Source organism: Sesamum indicum, linkage group LG11 (assembly GCF_000512975.1).
Source record: "Sesamum indicum cultivar Zhongzhi No. 13 linkage group LG11, S_indicum_v1.0, whole genome shotgun sequence".
NCBI lineage: Eukaryota > Viridiplantae > Streptophyta > Magnoliopsida > Lamiales > Pedaliaceae > Sesamum > Sesamum indicum.
The window spans coordinates 14,324,886-14,341,615 of record NC_026155.1 but is presented as its reverse complement, the minus strand read 5'-3'; the positions used below and the strand labels follow the sequence as shown (position 1 = coordinate 14,341,615).

At 37.3% G+C, this 16,730-nt stretch overlaps 2 protein-coding genes and 1 non-coding gene across 3 annotated transcripts; 1 reads left to right on the top strand and 2 right to left on the bottom strand.

Annotated features, from left to right (window-relative positions):
* LOC105174501 (probable proteasome inhibitor) lies at positions 3,984 to 7,088 on the bottom strand. The gene is made up of 9 exons (XM_011096626.2): positions 6,817 to 7,088; positions 6,425 to 6,596; positions 6,183 to 6,329; positions 5,711 to 5,794; positions 5,085 to 5,162; positions 4,929 to 4,960; positions 4,787 to 4,850; positions 4,618 to 4,695; positions 3,984 to 4,379 (listed from the first exon to the last, which is right to left on the bottom strand). Exons 1-9 carry the CDS (start codon positions 6,989 to 6,991, stop codon positions 4,307 to 4,309), a joined length of 903 nt encoding a protein of 300 aa, XP_011094928.1. The 5' UTR covers positions 6,992 to 7,088; the 3' UTR covers positions 3,984 to 4,306.
* TRNAG-GCC lies at positions 9,462 to 9,532 on the bottom strand. Its single transcript has one exon. It is a non-coding gene; the product is annotated as a tRNA-Gly (tRNA).
* LOC105174500 (putative DEAD-box ATP-dependent RNA helicase 33) lies at positions 10,007 to 11,542 on the top strand. The gene has a single exon (XM_020698030.1). It carries the CDS (start codon positions 10,182 to 10,184, stop codon positions 11,193 to 11,195), a length of 1,014 nt encoding a protein of 337 aa, XP_020553689.1. The 5' UTR covers positions 10,007 to 10,181; the 3' UTR covers positions 11,196 to 11,542.

Genomic DNA, 16,730 nt, shown 5'->3' with positions numbered 1-16,730 from the left:
CATTAATTATAAAAAATAAACAATTGTTATAATATATAATTAATTAAGAAACGATGAAATTATGGGCAGAGTTTGTGAAGGGGGGGTTAGGCTGCAAAAGAAGGGTCAAAGGACTGAGCCTTATCTTTTTATCTTGTCGGACAAACAGAGGTTGTGGTCTTGTTCACTCTCTGTCTATCCATTACACCATCTTCAGAAAATGGTACATATATCCAACTTATGAAGACTTAGCTTTTGTTCAGTGGGACACTGACATTACATTGTAATTGATTTTAACTTATCATCATATTCTTCTCTCCATCTTGCTTTAATTGATAATATGCCACTCACCACCTAAAGTAGTTTTTTTTTTTTTTTTGTATTTTTGTTTATAGTACTTATCCTCACTTATCTCATTTTTCAGATTTTTGGTCCAATCAGAGTTGAAAAAGAAATTAATCCTTTTACCAGAATTATAATGCAAGATGCTTTGTAGTAATGCATTTGGAGTACTGGGAGTGAAATTTAAGTCGGTGGAGTCGGAAGCAATTAGTATGTAATAAATGTAGAAACGTCTTGAAATGAATGAATATCAAGTACGCAACATATGTAGATCACTCGTTTCATGAGATGAGATTGTGTTTGATTTTGTTCTTTTTTCTGTTGTTGTTATCTTAAAAATGGAAGTGGGATGGGAAAGTCTTATCCAGAAAGAAAATTTGGGACTCACATTTATGACAAGAGACAAAGCGTTTGGTTTGAGCACTTAAAGCCTTTTGGACAACACCGAATCAGGATTTGGACATGGGTTGGAATATTCAATGGCTAAAAAGATGCAAATGCAAGTATATATGTACATAGACACCTTTTGAGGTTTTGCAGTTTGAACCTCAACTGGAATTGATCGCTTCATAGACCCAAAGTCCTGAAACTCAACATTCAAATTACGTACGTTAATGAATGTCCATACGTTACAGTTACACAAAAGAAAACACAACCACTCCATTTCTAAAATCATATATACCCATACCGTACAACCAAAGCATCCAATTTCTAAAATCGTATAGACCCATACCATACAACCTACTCATTCGGTCGGAGTCGTAATTATAAATCCAGTTACAGAATACTTACATATTATCTGTTAATACAAATTTTAAATCAATAGAGAAAATCCAACGCACAATTTAAATTGTTGTTATCAGTGGAGGTATTTAATTATTGATCCGGGGAAAACAATAGTAGAGTCGTAGTGTGAAAGAGAGAGAGAGAGAGAGAAGGGGAAGACGGGGGCCTACAAGAGAGTGTTGCTCAGACCACTGAGAGTCGCCGCATGCTCTACGTGTGTGCTTTCAGTGTTCCGCCACATGCTCCTTATTATTACATTTATATATATATATATATATATATATATATGCTCCACCTCCACCCCCACCCCCACCCCCACTACTCTTATCATGCCCATATCTGGTTTTAGTCATAATACTCTCCACCACTCCTATTCTCAATAATCATTTTTCACTAATAATATCATCATCCTACTAATTATAAAATGTACAATACATAAAAATCAAAAGGTGAAGTTAATTAGAGACGAAATTAAGTTTGCGTAGTTGAACACCTTGTTATTATACTAATTTAATGAGTGGGTGTATAGTTAACCTCCCTTCTCTACAAATATTTTTTTAATACACAGATGGAATATGTATGGAATTGATGATAAGGAGAAAGATGGATTGATATATTGTGATTTTATTTCAAAATGAGCATATTTATTGTGGTTTGTGGGGCGGGGCAGGGCAGGTGTGGGTGTGTCATTGTTGGACCAACTGTTTTATAGGGTCAGAAAGCCTACTTGCAAATATGATATGTAGTAATTATGGTCCTGTCCCGAAATAGACATTTTTATTACTCCATAATAATGAAGAAAGAAAGAATACCTGCTGTTACATCCATCACTCTCAATTATTATTAATTAATAATATAGGTTTAGGTTCGAAACTATAGTAGCATTTCATATCTCACATTAGGCACAGCTTCCCCAATTGAGCCCCATTTTAAAGGCGTAAAATCGGTCCTCAACTGTGTTGTATTGGGCTGGTCATTTTTCAAACTTGTGTGGAGTAGAATGGAACATCCGATGATATTAAGGGCTTCTGGCCCAAGATTAACTTGGCCCAGAATCACAAGAGTCAGCAGGACGATATCATGTTCATGTGTATGAATCCGAACGCACTGGAACAAGTTTCCTGACATGCTTACAGAATCAAAAGGAACAAGCAGTATGTGTGTGTGGTACATATAAAAATCAAATTAAGAATTTTTCATGTATTTAATACTGTCCCTTTCAACAGAAATTTAAGAAAGAGTTGATATATTGTAGTAGTATGTGTATCTGTGTGTGTGCGTGTGATTCAAAACTTTAGTGGAATTTCCATGATTGACAGTGGAGTTTGATGCAATTAGATCCTTCCCAGGAAGTTGCACACACTTGATTATCTCCACGACCACCAGTGCCGGAAGCAGCATCATCTACTCCATCACAGCACTTGCAAACCACCCCAAGAGTTGCAAATGCTTTCTTGTAACCTATTCAACATCATCAACACAAACCACTCATCACAAACACCATCCCATTTATAAAACAAAAAATAAACAATTAATATACACACACACACACACATTTACATACGGCCGGAAAGCGGGAGGGATAGAAAGAGAGAGAGAGAGAAAGAGAGTATCGTGTGTGTGTCCAGTTGCATACTTTGACGAGGCAAGACAGGAAGTGGCCTAGCGTCAGCCATGCTTCTAATTTCTTGATATGGAAAATAGATTGCTATAAGCAAAAGCAACGCCGGAAATAGGTGGAACTTCAACAAACCCATAGATGATGATAATGTACTCCAGAGCTCTCAACTTTTAGTACGGGTGGTGGAAGTAGGGTTTTCATATCGCCACCCTTAATTGTATATATAGAGAGAGGGTTCAGAGAGAGCAAAGGTTTCTTCTACCACGGCTTTCTGACTCTTGTATATTTTCTGAAGTGGAGCAACTTGGGCTTCTGGAACAAGATGCACACGCATAGACAACCCCTTTGCTACGTACGACTCAAATTTTCCCACTGTTTGAATGAAATATAGTAGTGTTTTTTACAAGTTACAAGGACGACTCTGATTTGGTATAAAGTCCCTCGTACTTGTTACGACGTGTCGCATGGGCTCCCGTACCACAAATACGTTATCCTTCATTTTGTGGTCTCACTCTCTCACACAGTCAGCTTTTACGAAGAGATTGCTCGCACACAATGAACATTCTCTCATTCTACCAAAATCATGCAGGTCTAAGCTGACACATTCCGTCCGCAGTTGACAGCCCCAACTGGCTGCGAAAATTGCTAACCGACATCAAGTTCTACTTGGGCGTAACATCTACCATTTGTCTCGCACATTAGTGCCAACTTTACCCAAGCGCACGTATCATGTGCATCTGTCCACCATTTTCTGCAATGTCTTGCACATTTAGTCACAAGCTGAGAACACATTAGCTAACGATGGCCACAATGCCAAAAACCAATGGACAACACCCCATTTTGCGCCTAAGGCCCGCACATTCACCTAGGGTGCAGCCAAATTATGCACCATCACCCAACGTTTGGAATTACTATTTCGCATTTCACTCAACATTTCCCAATTGATCAATATTTTTCAATAACTGTACCACGTGCTGCTACATAGCCCATGTCATGGCATTAATACCTCCCCCCACACTATGCCGGCATGAACACAGTGTTGAGTGTAACGAGTGAACCTGCCACTGTAAGATATACATCTCAAAGGGCCAACACAAGGGCACTATGAAAGTTCTACATTGCCCCGCTGCTGATGAAGCTTCTATCTAAGAAAATTCTACATTGCCCGCTGGCGATGAATAATCATTACTTCTTTCCACTTTAATTGCGAAATACTATACTATTTTGGACATCAAGAATTAACAAAATCAAAAAATAAGCAAAATCATCAAAATAATAATTACAGCGCCAGTCAAAAACCCGTAGTATAGGTATAGACAGCAGCAGCGAAACCTGTAGGCTGCTTCCCAGAAGTCGGCTACTGTGAAAAAATGTTGAAATGCTTTTCAAGCAGAAGTAGGAAGTTAAATTTATACATTAAACCTACGAACCACAAAGAAAAACACTCTTTTGCTTCCATTATTATAGTTTTATATACTCTTTCCTGTATCTGTTACATATCTTAAACAGAACTAAAATCTCATGTCCCAAAGGAAGGCCAGGTATGAGTTCTCTCCCGTCAATAAAATGTCTGCATCTCTATATAAAATCAGAGCCATCATGAAAGTGCTCCAGGTCTGGATGTGTACCTCCCCCAGGCCTTCGTGGGTTTCTGCACATCAGTTAGGTATACCCACATGAGGTTTTTTTTTCAAGTGTGTGTGTGTAAAAAAAGGAGACACTAAGTCAGCCGACCATTTATTCCTACCTATATCAGTTAAAAAAAATATTAATACGAGACATCATTTATTTCTACGAGCTTCCGTAATCGAATTGCCGTGGGATCTAATATATAGAGAAATACGACATACTTGAAAAGCAAATAGGAAAAAGAATCTATATTGACACACCTGACAAACCGACCCGGCTCAAAACCCGGCACACCAGGAGGTCCATATGGATCAAAGCGAGCCCCGGGTGGCACTCCCCTGCATCAGAAGATAAATCAGAAAACGAGCAACAGATGTAAACACATATAAATATGCTGACAGCCAGATAGGATGAGCGACAATTACTCACGGTAGACCTCCATGAAAGCCAGGTTCCCCAATTCTACCTCCGAAGAACCTTGGATCGTCAGGACCTGCAAGCAGGTGATTTTACATAATTTTTAATAAGCTCCGATCAATCAGATTGCTATGGAAGGAAGTAAGATACAGACCCACTAGCATGCTTCCACCACCAATATCACCCCTGTAAAAAGATGAAATGAATTTTACAATCAATAAACGCACAACCACCAAAGAGGTACTGAGTAAAATTCCACTTAATAAACAGTCCATTTAGCGAATGATAGTTAGAAGAAAGCTGCAAAAACCTGGATGGATACATTCCAGCCCCAGGCCCAGGGAAGATGTCACTGCCACCAAAACCAGGTACTGGAGGAACTACAAACCTACATGGAACGGCAATATATATAGAACTTGCTTCAAAAGTCACATAATTATCATTATATATCACAAGAGAACCAAGAAACTTCAGTCAATATGGCATAGCTATGTCTCAAAACCTCGTACTTAATCTATGCATTTGGCACCTGGTGATTCACACAATATTATGTAGTAATCCATAAAATTGCTAATTAAGTTATTATAAACCACCCTAAACATAATTGATGAGGAAAGAAAATTAAAGCAAACTTTTAAAGAAAGAATGTAAATTATAATTTCAAGCGGTTAAAGAGAAAAAACATTTCTTTTATTTTACAGTAAATATTATTGTAGCTTCACAAAAGAGGCACAAATGCGAGGTCTTGGAGAGTTCACAACAATTCGCGACACAAAGCCAACAGCAAATACTGCCATGATCTGCGAGAATTCAGAATGTAGTAGATGAAGTTTCAGAGACACTTGGATGATGGTTGCCTAAACAACTATCGTACTACCACAACAAGCTCAATATCATATAGAATTTCTTAACAAGTGTGATCACGACAAAACTTACCCTGTAGGTGGAGGAGAAACATAAGGATCTTCAGTGTCATCAGCTCCTAACCTGGGCCTACTTCTGTCGTCTCTTGTCTCGGAACTGCAAACCATACAGATATACAACTAAACAAACAGATACATAAACAATAAAACAACCTAGTGCTAAACTATGTGATCAATGGAGGGTTACATCAAACCAATAGCTAAACATGCAAACAATCACCTACAACATGGACCAAATTTAAAAAAGAGGTCACAAGCATCTCTATAATTGAATTTTAAAATATACTTGGCAAAAACAAGAAGAGATGATTTAAATCAACAAAAACAGACACAAAACTGAAGGACCTACATTTAAGATAACAGACTCCTGCAGTAAGCTTGAATATAAGGTGGAACATTGAACACAATCTAGAAAGCATAATCTTCATGCCAGATCTGGTAGACTCAAATCAAGAGTAACTCGGACTCGGACAGATGTAAAGTACCTTGAAGGTTGACTCGACGAGGTAGTGGCCAAAGAACCATCCAGTTTATCTAAGAGTTCCTTTTTAACATTTGCTACCAGCTTCCCCAAATTCTTGAACTGTGAACCATAATTTGTCCCTCCATTATCTTCCACATACTCCCCAACACTACAAACTCAAAAAAGAGTTAATCAAGCACATGAATAAATCGTTAAACAACGGGAAACAGAAAGATTGAATCTCTTTATGTTAATTTAACTTACTCGACTTCAAGATGTAGAGGACTCGAATCACCTTCCTTTAAAGCATCAACAAGCAACTTTTCATTCATTACAAGACACTTCACAAGCACTTTCTTGGAACCCTTCTCAGGATTAGAGTACACGAATGCATAATTATCCTCAAGATCGTTCCAATCCTCCAACCCGACTTCATCTACCCAAAATAAAACCCATATATCAAAAGAAAAATTCACATATAAAGATGAAGAGAAACAGCCCTCCGGCTCCGGAGACTCCATATCAGTAAACTTATAAAAAAACACGGCGTTTGTTTAATGAAAAGTCTATGCCGAATTCAGCACGTGCTTCAGTCATGGAAAGGGAATAACTAATAAGTAACTTTAAATCTACTCAGGGAATAGTTGGTAAATTACCGTAGGAGGGGGAGGAGAGGGCGTCGTCGGTGAAGGCGGGAGGACCAGTGGCGTGAAGGACATAGCCTGCGGCAACAAAGGATGCGTGGACGACGAATGCCACCTTGTCATAGCGACTACGGAATGAAGGTCGCGCCGCCCGTATCACCGCCATTATCGACTGTTCAGTCGCCATGATGTCGGTTGTTTCTGCTCAGTCGGTGTGGCTAGAAGTTGTTCGCTTCGCTTTCTTCGTCTTCAAGTCTAGGTTATTTATATTTATTTCATCAAAACCCCAAAAGTCAAAAGTGTAGCGATAAATATTGTAAGAATTGAGTCTTAGTGGACCATCATAGCATAGAAGCCCACACAATTGGGCCGAAAATCCTTGTCCTACTCAGCGGCCCATTCTTAAAATAATTGATCCCTTCTTAAAAAATGAAAAAGCAAAAAGGTCCAATCTTTGTTCTTCCTATATTTTATATCCAAATAAAATCTCTTAATACATAATGTTGTGATTAGTTATAGGTTTCGAAATCTAAGTATAGAAACAATTATTTAAACAGATCCAATGTGTAGTCAAATTACAATAAACAAATTAATTTTAGTATTAAAGTACCAAGCTGGTGCATCTTGTACGATGTTAATTATTAGATGAACTTTCTTTAATATGTCTGGTAGCATGAATTTTTTTGTTTATCAAGAAAAGACTGGCAATGTCTTAACACCCATACTCTAAGCCTCCTGAGCTTTTTTATGATTCTCCTCAAATGCCTTGGGTATATTTTGTGCTTTTGAGAGAATCTGTGTGATGTAAAATGGGTGAATACTTCATGTAAAAAAAATTTAAAAAATTATCCTATTGTTTTTTAAAAAATGAAACAAATTATTCCTTTATCAATAATTTATACATGAGGTACTTTTCTATTTTATTTTTTACAGGAGGATTTTTACTCATTTTTCGTATATCACATGAAAGTAAATTGCATTTTTTTTTCTAGAGAATATATCATCTATTGACTTATATGTTTATTGAAAGAATGTATCAACATATTTATGCTGAAATTATATAAACTTGCAACTAATTTCAATTATTGGTAAGAAATCGATGCTAAAATGGACTGGATGAATCATAATATTTGTAAATGTAGATAAATTATAATCAAGAAAATGTATCAATTTAATCAATGGGATTTATTAGTAAATAGATATGTACATAACATAATCATGCACGTCTAATAAGTAACAATATTGTGTATACAATTTTGTACTCGTTTTGGCCGTCTAATACGAAGTTTCATGGAGCAGTAGCAGAACCGGGTCCGGCATTCTTCCCTCCACCGGTTGCAGGAAGTATAGTTTTCCTTCTGGTAGCCCGGATGTAACAGAAAACCGCCACCAAGAAAATGGCGGCCAACCCTCCAAGAATAACTCCCCCACCAGCAACTGAATTATCAATTGAAGGGTGGTGGTGGTGGTGGGTTTTCATTACCTGTTCTTGCGCAACACTACCTCCACTTTCCTCTACCTTAAGAGCTTCACTCGGGCTCGATGCAGTAGTATCGTTGCTGTGGATATTATGCCCTCCAAGTTTGCGGGCTGTGGCTGCTTCCGTTATTACATCCTCCCCCACATCATCAGCTACTGCTAAAATCAAATGGGCATTCACCAAGAACATCATCAAGCTGCAAACAGTTAGAACCCTAGCCATAAATACCGATGAAGTAAAAGCTAGTATATATTTTAATTTCTTGAATTTTCTTCTTCTGTTTTTGGGACAGTAGTGCTGCAGATGAGGCATTGGGGTTCAGTAGTGTTATTTATACACAATACAAGGTTTAATGTTCTTGGGTGGGAAGATGATGATATTGTTGTGATGAGAGAGTGCATGGGCCGGGTTAATTTGATGGAAAGTTCGTTTTTTAATTGTAAGAATTATTAATATGGGGGTGGAGGACGGAAATCAACGAGGATACACGTGAAGTCATTAAAGTATAATTAAGGAAAACAATAAGTAGCTAGAAATTGACATGGAGGGGACATGACTGGCTGACTGGTTTTGGAAGTGGAAATAACACACATTTTTCTGTTCAGTTCAAGTACATTAGAAACTCGAGTCTCCACCGCCAAACAGCTGTCCTCACCAGTGAAGCACACTACTTTCGTAGATCCCAATATACTTTGCCTGGGGATGGATGTACAGAAAGAAGTTTAAGAAGCCTCATGTCAAAGAGATCATGCATTAATCAATAATCATGCATGGGGTTGTGCTTTCGTTTATAATTGTAATTGATGTAAGCTGCACGTGTAGTGTTGAGAGAAGAAGAGGGGCACATGAAAACTGGGATTTGGATGATTAGGATAATAATTATTGGTTGAAAGGGCAAATGAACAAGTGGTGAATATATATAGAAGTTGAGATCATGTTAATTAATTAATTAAGAGTTGATGTGGTAAGGAGGCGAATATATAGGCTGTGGGTAGTGGCTGGGAATTAATGCTGATTGAAAGGGGTGGGGGTGTGATTCAGTCTTGATGGATAGCTGGAGCCTGGACTCATCATTCTTGTCTTCCGATGTTTAAGTAAAAATCGGAGGGATCAGGGATGCTTCCATAATTACTATTGCCCGGGAGACTGCAAAACCAGCCAAAAAATAAAAGATATATGCACCAGCCGGGAATCGAACCCGGGTCTGTACCGTGGCAGGGTACTATTCTACCACTAGACCACTGGTGCTCGTTTGTGCATGGGTGACTTAAGATTTATCACATACTTTCTGAATTTCATATCGTAGCATCCATGTCCCGACCAAGCACATCCCAGAAAGACATAAATGATCAACTCGCGACAGTTTCTTTTATTAACTGTGCTGGAATATAAATAAAATACCATATGCATTCAGAATTGCTTATGGTATTGCTCCAAAAGGAAGAAAATTGTAGATAGATATAATAATTCTTTTGGAATTTTGATCTTAAAATCATATTCTCAAAGGTGGACACACTTTTACTCGTAAGTATCATATGAACCCAAATCTCCTATATTTTCATACTTTCTTCTGGCTTTGAATCAAACTCTGGTTTTCAACTACCGAGACTTCCCCACTTACCCACAAATGTGAACCCAATTTAAGAAAGCCCAATATATACAAAGCCCAGTATAAAAGTCGTTGCCTTCAAAATCAAAGCCCAGTTCACCGCCACCACCAGATTTTCAGCCTATTCTGCATTCTCATGTCTCTTTTTCATTTTTTGGTTAATTTTGCATTCTCATATTCATCTAAATCTTCATCTTCATCGTCACAGTCACACACGCACACACACACACAGAGTCGCATAGTTCGCTTCCAGCTTATTGCATTTTGCAGCCTGCATAATAAAATACTATGTCAATCCTGCACATGTCTCTCTCCCCACAATCTCTCTCATTAGCAAGAACCCTGTCAGGCACCCCAATACCAGCCCAATCACCATCCCTCACCATCACCACAAGACTTTTCCATCTCTCCCTCACTACTCCCACCTCCATCCCCCTGAGAACGACGCCGATTCGGATGGGCGGTGGCCCCCGGACCTATCCCGGAGGGGTCTCCAAATGGCAGTGGAAAAGAATGCAGGCTAAGAAAGCAAAACAGCTGCTCAAGGCCCGTCTCGCTAGAGAACGTCAAATATACGAAATGAGGAAAAGAGCCGAGCTCAAGGCCGCCATTTCCGAACTTGAACGCCCATGGGAGACTGTTGAAAAGCCGCCAAATTTGTTCTCCGTCAGTGCTGATGAGCAGTTGAAGGTGTTGGCTGATCGGTTTCAGAAGCCCGGTGGCCTTGACTTGTGGTCTGATAGGGACGGCCCGGAATTGTTCAGGCCGGGTAATGGTTTGCCCTCTTCTAGGTTTTTCCCGAAAGGGGTTGTTCATAGCTCTAAACCGTACGGAAAATTAGAAAAAATAACTACTACGTCTGAAGAATTTGAGAGTTCCGAAATCGAAGAAGATTCCGGTCCAAACCCAATTCGTGAAAGCGTTGGGAAAATCGGTGCACGTAGAAAAGGGTATAGTAAGAATTCGATGAGCAGTTCTGGTGGTTCAGATAAAGGAGGAAATGTGAGTGATTTCAAGTCCAGAAGCTTGGTGGGCGTCGCAGAAGACCGTGAAAGTGGGGATTTTAAGGGAAAGGTCAGAAAGAAGGGAAGTACGAGAACTTATTTGAGTGATTCAGAAGGAATGAATTCTGGGGATGTAGGATTTGGTAGTAGGAATGCTGGGAGAAACAGCAGGCTAGCTGGCACTGCCAGAGAATTTTGGAGGAGCAAAAGTGATGCCGAGGAAGAAAATATGAATTCAGAAGTTTTTTATATGAGTTTGCAAAATGATGGGAGCTATGGATTTGAATTGGAGAACTGAGGATGCAATATGTTCTGCCTACAAGTGAAGTTGAACTTATGGTTTGAGCTTCCACATGATGTTATATTGAACCATCGTGCAAAAAATATAATCTTATGATCGGAAATATTCAGGTTGATGGCATTTCTCTTGGCTTTTTAGTGTTAGCTAGAGTGGAAAGCTGAACCTTTTGGAACATAGGCAGGTATCTCTTAACCATTTTCTTCGCTCTATTAAGCAGATATGTGTATTGCTGTCGCTCTGGCATGTGTGAATTGTATATTGTAAGTGATGTGGATAAAATGTGTGCAGAAGATATGTAGTGGGACATTTCATGGTCAATGCATTCCATTGCGACTTACAATCAATTGTGTTTCTGCATTGTCGTTCCATTCTGTTTCAGACTTGCATAAGATTGGAGTTTCTTTGAGTCAATGCTATAATGAATCCTATTGCTTGTGGCATATGAGCACTACTCCACTAGTACCTGGGGCTTCGAGTCAGGTTAGGCACTCCTCATAATTAGATCCCCTCAGTGGTGTAAGTTGGATTAAATATTTCACAACTTGAGATCATCCTTCCCAAGACCCATATGGGTGAGCGCCTAGTGCGCTGTCATGACTTCTCGAATTTTCCTAGTGATGGTTTGCTGTTAGCATTAGAAAAGACACTGGTGGTTATTCATGTTGGAGAAAAACTGTTTAGAAGATATTGAAACTATGGAGGAAAAGGGCTGTTTAAAAGATATTAACTACCTAAAAAAAGAGTACAAAGAGAACTTGTGAAAATAAGGAATGGTCCCTACTAGAATTCAATGAAAGCCAAACGTTGAAGATTATACAAGGACCAGAGCTTGCCATCTTAATTTCTTGTACGTATAAATTTGAAGACTTAGGTACTTGAACTTGACGTGCATATCCAAAGATATTTTTGATGAGCAGGAGTTGTGATTGTTATGGGTTGGTTTGTGAAGTACTAGAAAGTAGCAACTTACTCATCGTAGATGAACCAACAAACAGGAAAATTAGCTTGGATAAATTTTCATCCTACTAAAAATCATAATTATATAAGGAACTTTTGAACCTGCAGCATGTGATCTTTTATCCATCCAATTCAGAGTGATAAATTTAGTTTGGTTGCTCAACTTTGTATCCTAAGCTTTGAAATAATCTGTGTTTTCTCTAAGTTTATTAGCTAAGTTCCTTTTTTCCTTTGTCATTTATGATTGAGAACTAGACTAACTGTTTCTACCCATACGTATTAGTTAGACCTTCTGGCTCCTAGGAATATTGACGTATATTCATCATATCTGCCTTTGTTTCCCAGTACATCAGGACATCACTATCTTCCCCCCTAAAAGATTGCAGTTCAATTGGGATGGCTACTGAATTTGTACCTTGCTTCTATCATCATACATATCTTATTCAAATGCCAAGTCGGAATGAGCTCAATTATACTTATTATCATCCAATTATTTCCAAATATGAGACTATGGGAATGGATGCTATTAGTTTGATGTTGGGATTTGCTGGCTGAATTCTATTTCACTTGCTTTTTCCTCTGTTCTTCTTACTATTTTTCTATTTTTCTTTTTGTGAGATTTTGGCATGAATCTCTTTGGTTCTTCTATGATGAGAAAGGAATCCAAGAAAGTACTTATGATTGTATTTTGACCAACAAAATTAGGAATATCATAAATGCTTCAGGGTTTCTTTTTGTTTTGGTAGGTAATTATCTTTATGCTGTAGATTTGTGGTCATGCTTCAAGTTGATTGAATCTAAGAGGTCGTCTGGTGTTTGAGTAAGTCAGACGCCTTATTGACTTATAAAAGGGTCCTTGATTTCATGATTAGTAACAATATGAAAATATTAATCTTCTCAGTCCTGAAGGTACCATTTCCAAAATGGTTGATCAACTTTAACCACATGGTCTAAAATTGGTAAAAGTGCTGTTGTCTTAAGTGGGGTGTGGTCAGTATGTTCCTACAAAATGGTTTTCTGTGTATGTTTAGTGATTCATCACTCCGAAAATGGAAAGTTATCATTAGAACTCAAGATGATGGATTCATGGGTGTCTTCTGTCTAGTCTGTAATGCTTCATCGGTGCAAATAATGATGGAAAGCAAGAATTCGTAATTATACTTATGCTACCATTACCACTAGCATGTAGGGATGTAACTGCACTTTGCTTTGTAGACATTCATAATGCAAGAGATCCAACATCTAGAACCTCCATCTGAATGATTTCCCATTACTCCAATATCGAGTTGTGATTAGAAAATGCTGTGATTATTTCTGGAATTAGTGGATAAATATTTGAACAGATTATGTATACTGGGTGTTGAACAAGATATGTATTCTTTTACTGGAAATAGCATGTGACATATACTTGATTAATTGCTGTTTGAAAAGTATTTTGCCATTTTACAATAACGTCTTTCCCTGCTGCTTTCTATGCCGTAGCATATTAACTGTATGAATATTAAAGGGCTAGTCTTTCCAAGCAGATGATGCATTATACCCTTTTTCATGGTTTATTACATTGAAAGTATTTAACCCAAAATTGATATCCAGACTAGTTGGGTATCATGTTATGCCAGAAGGCGTAAGTACAAGGCAGCAAAATGAACTGAAACTATATGCCAGAGAGAGAGAGACCATATTCTTGTTGGGTTTAGCTCTTTCAGACTTGCAGTTTGTATCTTAGATGAAGAATAAAGACTTCTCTCTCCATAAACTGTGTGCTGAGTTTTGCATATTAGTTCCAAAACATGAATCCATCGAAATAGCTGCAGTGAAATCTTCTTTCACGAGGTTGATTTTTAGATGAGCCCAGGTCAGAATGAAAGTACACGAGCTTCTTTCTTCTAATGCGGAAGCTGTAGGATGCATGTTTTCATTATGATTCACTGTACTCAAATCTTTCTTCTGTTATCACCGGGAAACTGTATTGTTAATTCTGGCAAAAGTTTGTGACATGTCATATTGTTGAAGGAAGGCGCACTCTTTGTTCAGTTCCTATCCCCATGATTTACAGCAACCAAATTGTTTTTCTCTCTTTGTGCCGGAGAAACTTGGTTCCTCAATTCTCAGATAAGGATTTCAACATTGACTGACCCATAACCTCTTCTATTGGCAGACAGCGTATGAAGCATCATTTGGATGTTTTTCAGACAGAATTAGGGTATACACATCACAGGAGCTACGATGGAGTAGAGGTTTAATGGGTGGTGAGGGAGACAAGTCTTGTGCGATTGGACATTGATAATAATCTCAAAGAAAGAAAAGCTAAAGCTGTTTAAAGGAGGTCCAAAATATGGGATCATCACCATCTTTGCTTACGTCAAAAGCCTATTTCTCTACTAAAGCATAAAAGTTTCCACTTAATTTTGCTCTCCACGACAATAATTGCTGTGATTTATGGGCATAACCACAACGTTTTCAGGTTACAGTCAAAGAACCTCCAATCAGTCTGTTCTAAGTATCACGTTTTATACGTGCGTTTTAGAGCGTCATTTTCACCTTTGATGAAAGAACATATTCTTTGCAGATGTGTGAAATCAAACTCAGAAATACTTCTCGGACACATTGGTGTGGTGGGAGTTGACAGTTGAGTGAATGCATGCATGCACAACTTCTTTTGGTCTTCCTTTCTCACTGTGTTGATGATAACCATTACTATGTATCAGCAGTTGCCTTCAAAACTTGGATCAATTATTATTTTGACCAATGTTCAAATTGAGAAACGCAAAATCAAATTGTACAATTTTCCATACTGTTCAACAATATATGTTTGAAAATTGTCGACTCATTCTCCCAGGCCACTACATGAAAGATACATATTTTCATGTGTGCTACTAATAATACAAGACCTTAATTGGCCCAAGTTGCTATTAATTAATTACTTAAACTACACCTACTTTAGAAAATGAATTTATGATATATAAACAACACTGCACTCTCAAGTGGTAAGATTGAAACATCACAAGTTCATTGTTATAAGTTTGACTTCCATGCATACATGTTTATATCTATTTTCATAATACTAACTCATTATTTATTTTCTTTAGTGTATGCTTTATTTGAAATTTGAGATTCGAATATATCTAAATGATGTAATTGTTCAGACAAATCTGAAGTTTGCAAAAGACAAAAAGGTTATGAAATTAGAAAATATGGACAAAAGAAACTTTTATAAATTTAAATAGAAAATTACAAATTATCCCATGTTTTTCGCTTCAAATTCCAAGGACTAGAAGTTTGTTCTTAAACAAGAGTTTTGGATTTTAAGTCCGTGGGTATGTTGTATGTTTGTAGTGTGTCTTGTGTATGTGGTAAAGAAAAAATTAGGTTTTATCTTAAATTGATACATAAAAATGCATATGGCTTAAATATACAAAAGAAATCTGTATATTTTGAATTAGTGTTGTTCATATTAATCCAGTTAGAGGTTGGTGAATTAAGTGTGTGATTGAAGGCCAACCCATTAATATTAAATTGAAATAAATAAAATTGAAGGAGGGCATTGAAATTGGTATATATGGGCTACACAAGATTCCCAAATCCCACGCAAACTCCTATTCCCGAATCTCAAGCATTTTATTAGAATAGAATGGTGCATGTCAACCTGTGTTTTAAAACTCGAATCCTTTATTAAATTAAAAAAAAATTAATTATGGGTCATTTTTTTAATTATTAATTCAATCGTGATCGAATTGATGATATCATATATATGTCATAAATAATTATAAAATATATAAAATTAATTTTAAATATTAAATAATATAAATATACTTAAAATTTTATTTTTTAAGCATTTTCCTCTTTGCAAATAACATTTTCAATAATATATGCCTATAAATTAAATAACATAAAATAAAGATGTAATAGTCTAATACAAAAAAATATAGTACAAAAATAAATAATATTTAAATAATAAGCGTCTAATACCAATGACTTAACAAATATACAAAAAATTAAATATTTTTGGCTGATAAAAAAAAAAAAATTCTTATGCTCAATTTATACCACTATACAACCCGATTGATTCGACTGGTCCGGGACCGATTCAAGCGGATCGACGATTGGATCGTTGGGTTATCCGATTCTCTTAAAAAATGGCAGTTATTACACCCCACTGAATTTTGCCTTTTGCCCAACCCACCTTGTGGGCCAATCAGCTATTTGAGCGATCCGATTGAGTCGGCTGGGATGGATTTCACAACACTGATGCCAACCTCCCTCTTATCTATCACTCATCCTTCCTATATCATTAAATTTTAGGCACCTAATTAAGCTACCTATTTTAATTGCTTAACCAGATTCCAAAATAGACTATTAATTATGCTCACAAATATATATTAAAAATACCTCACTTTCTTTTCTTTAATTATTAATTGGGTGTTAGTGGGTACAATACCCCCCCCCCCCCCCACCCCAATTGATGATTACTATGGAAGAATAATGATGAGGATGATTATCCACTTCCAATTAAATTAGGGCTATATAATATAATATGATGAAGTGGCTGTGACTGTGGCCTCGACTTGTTTTTTA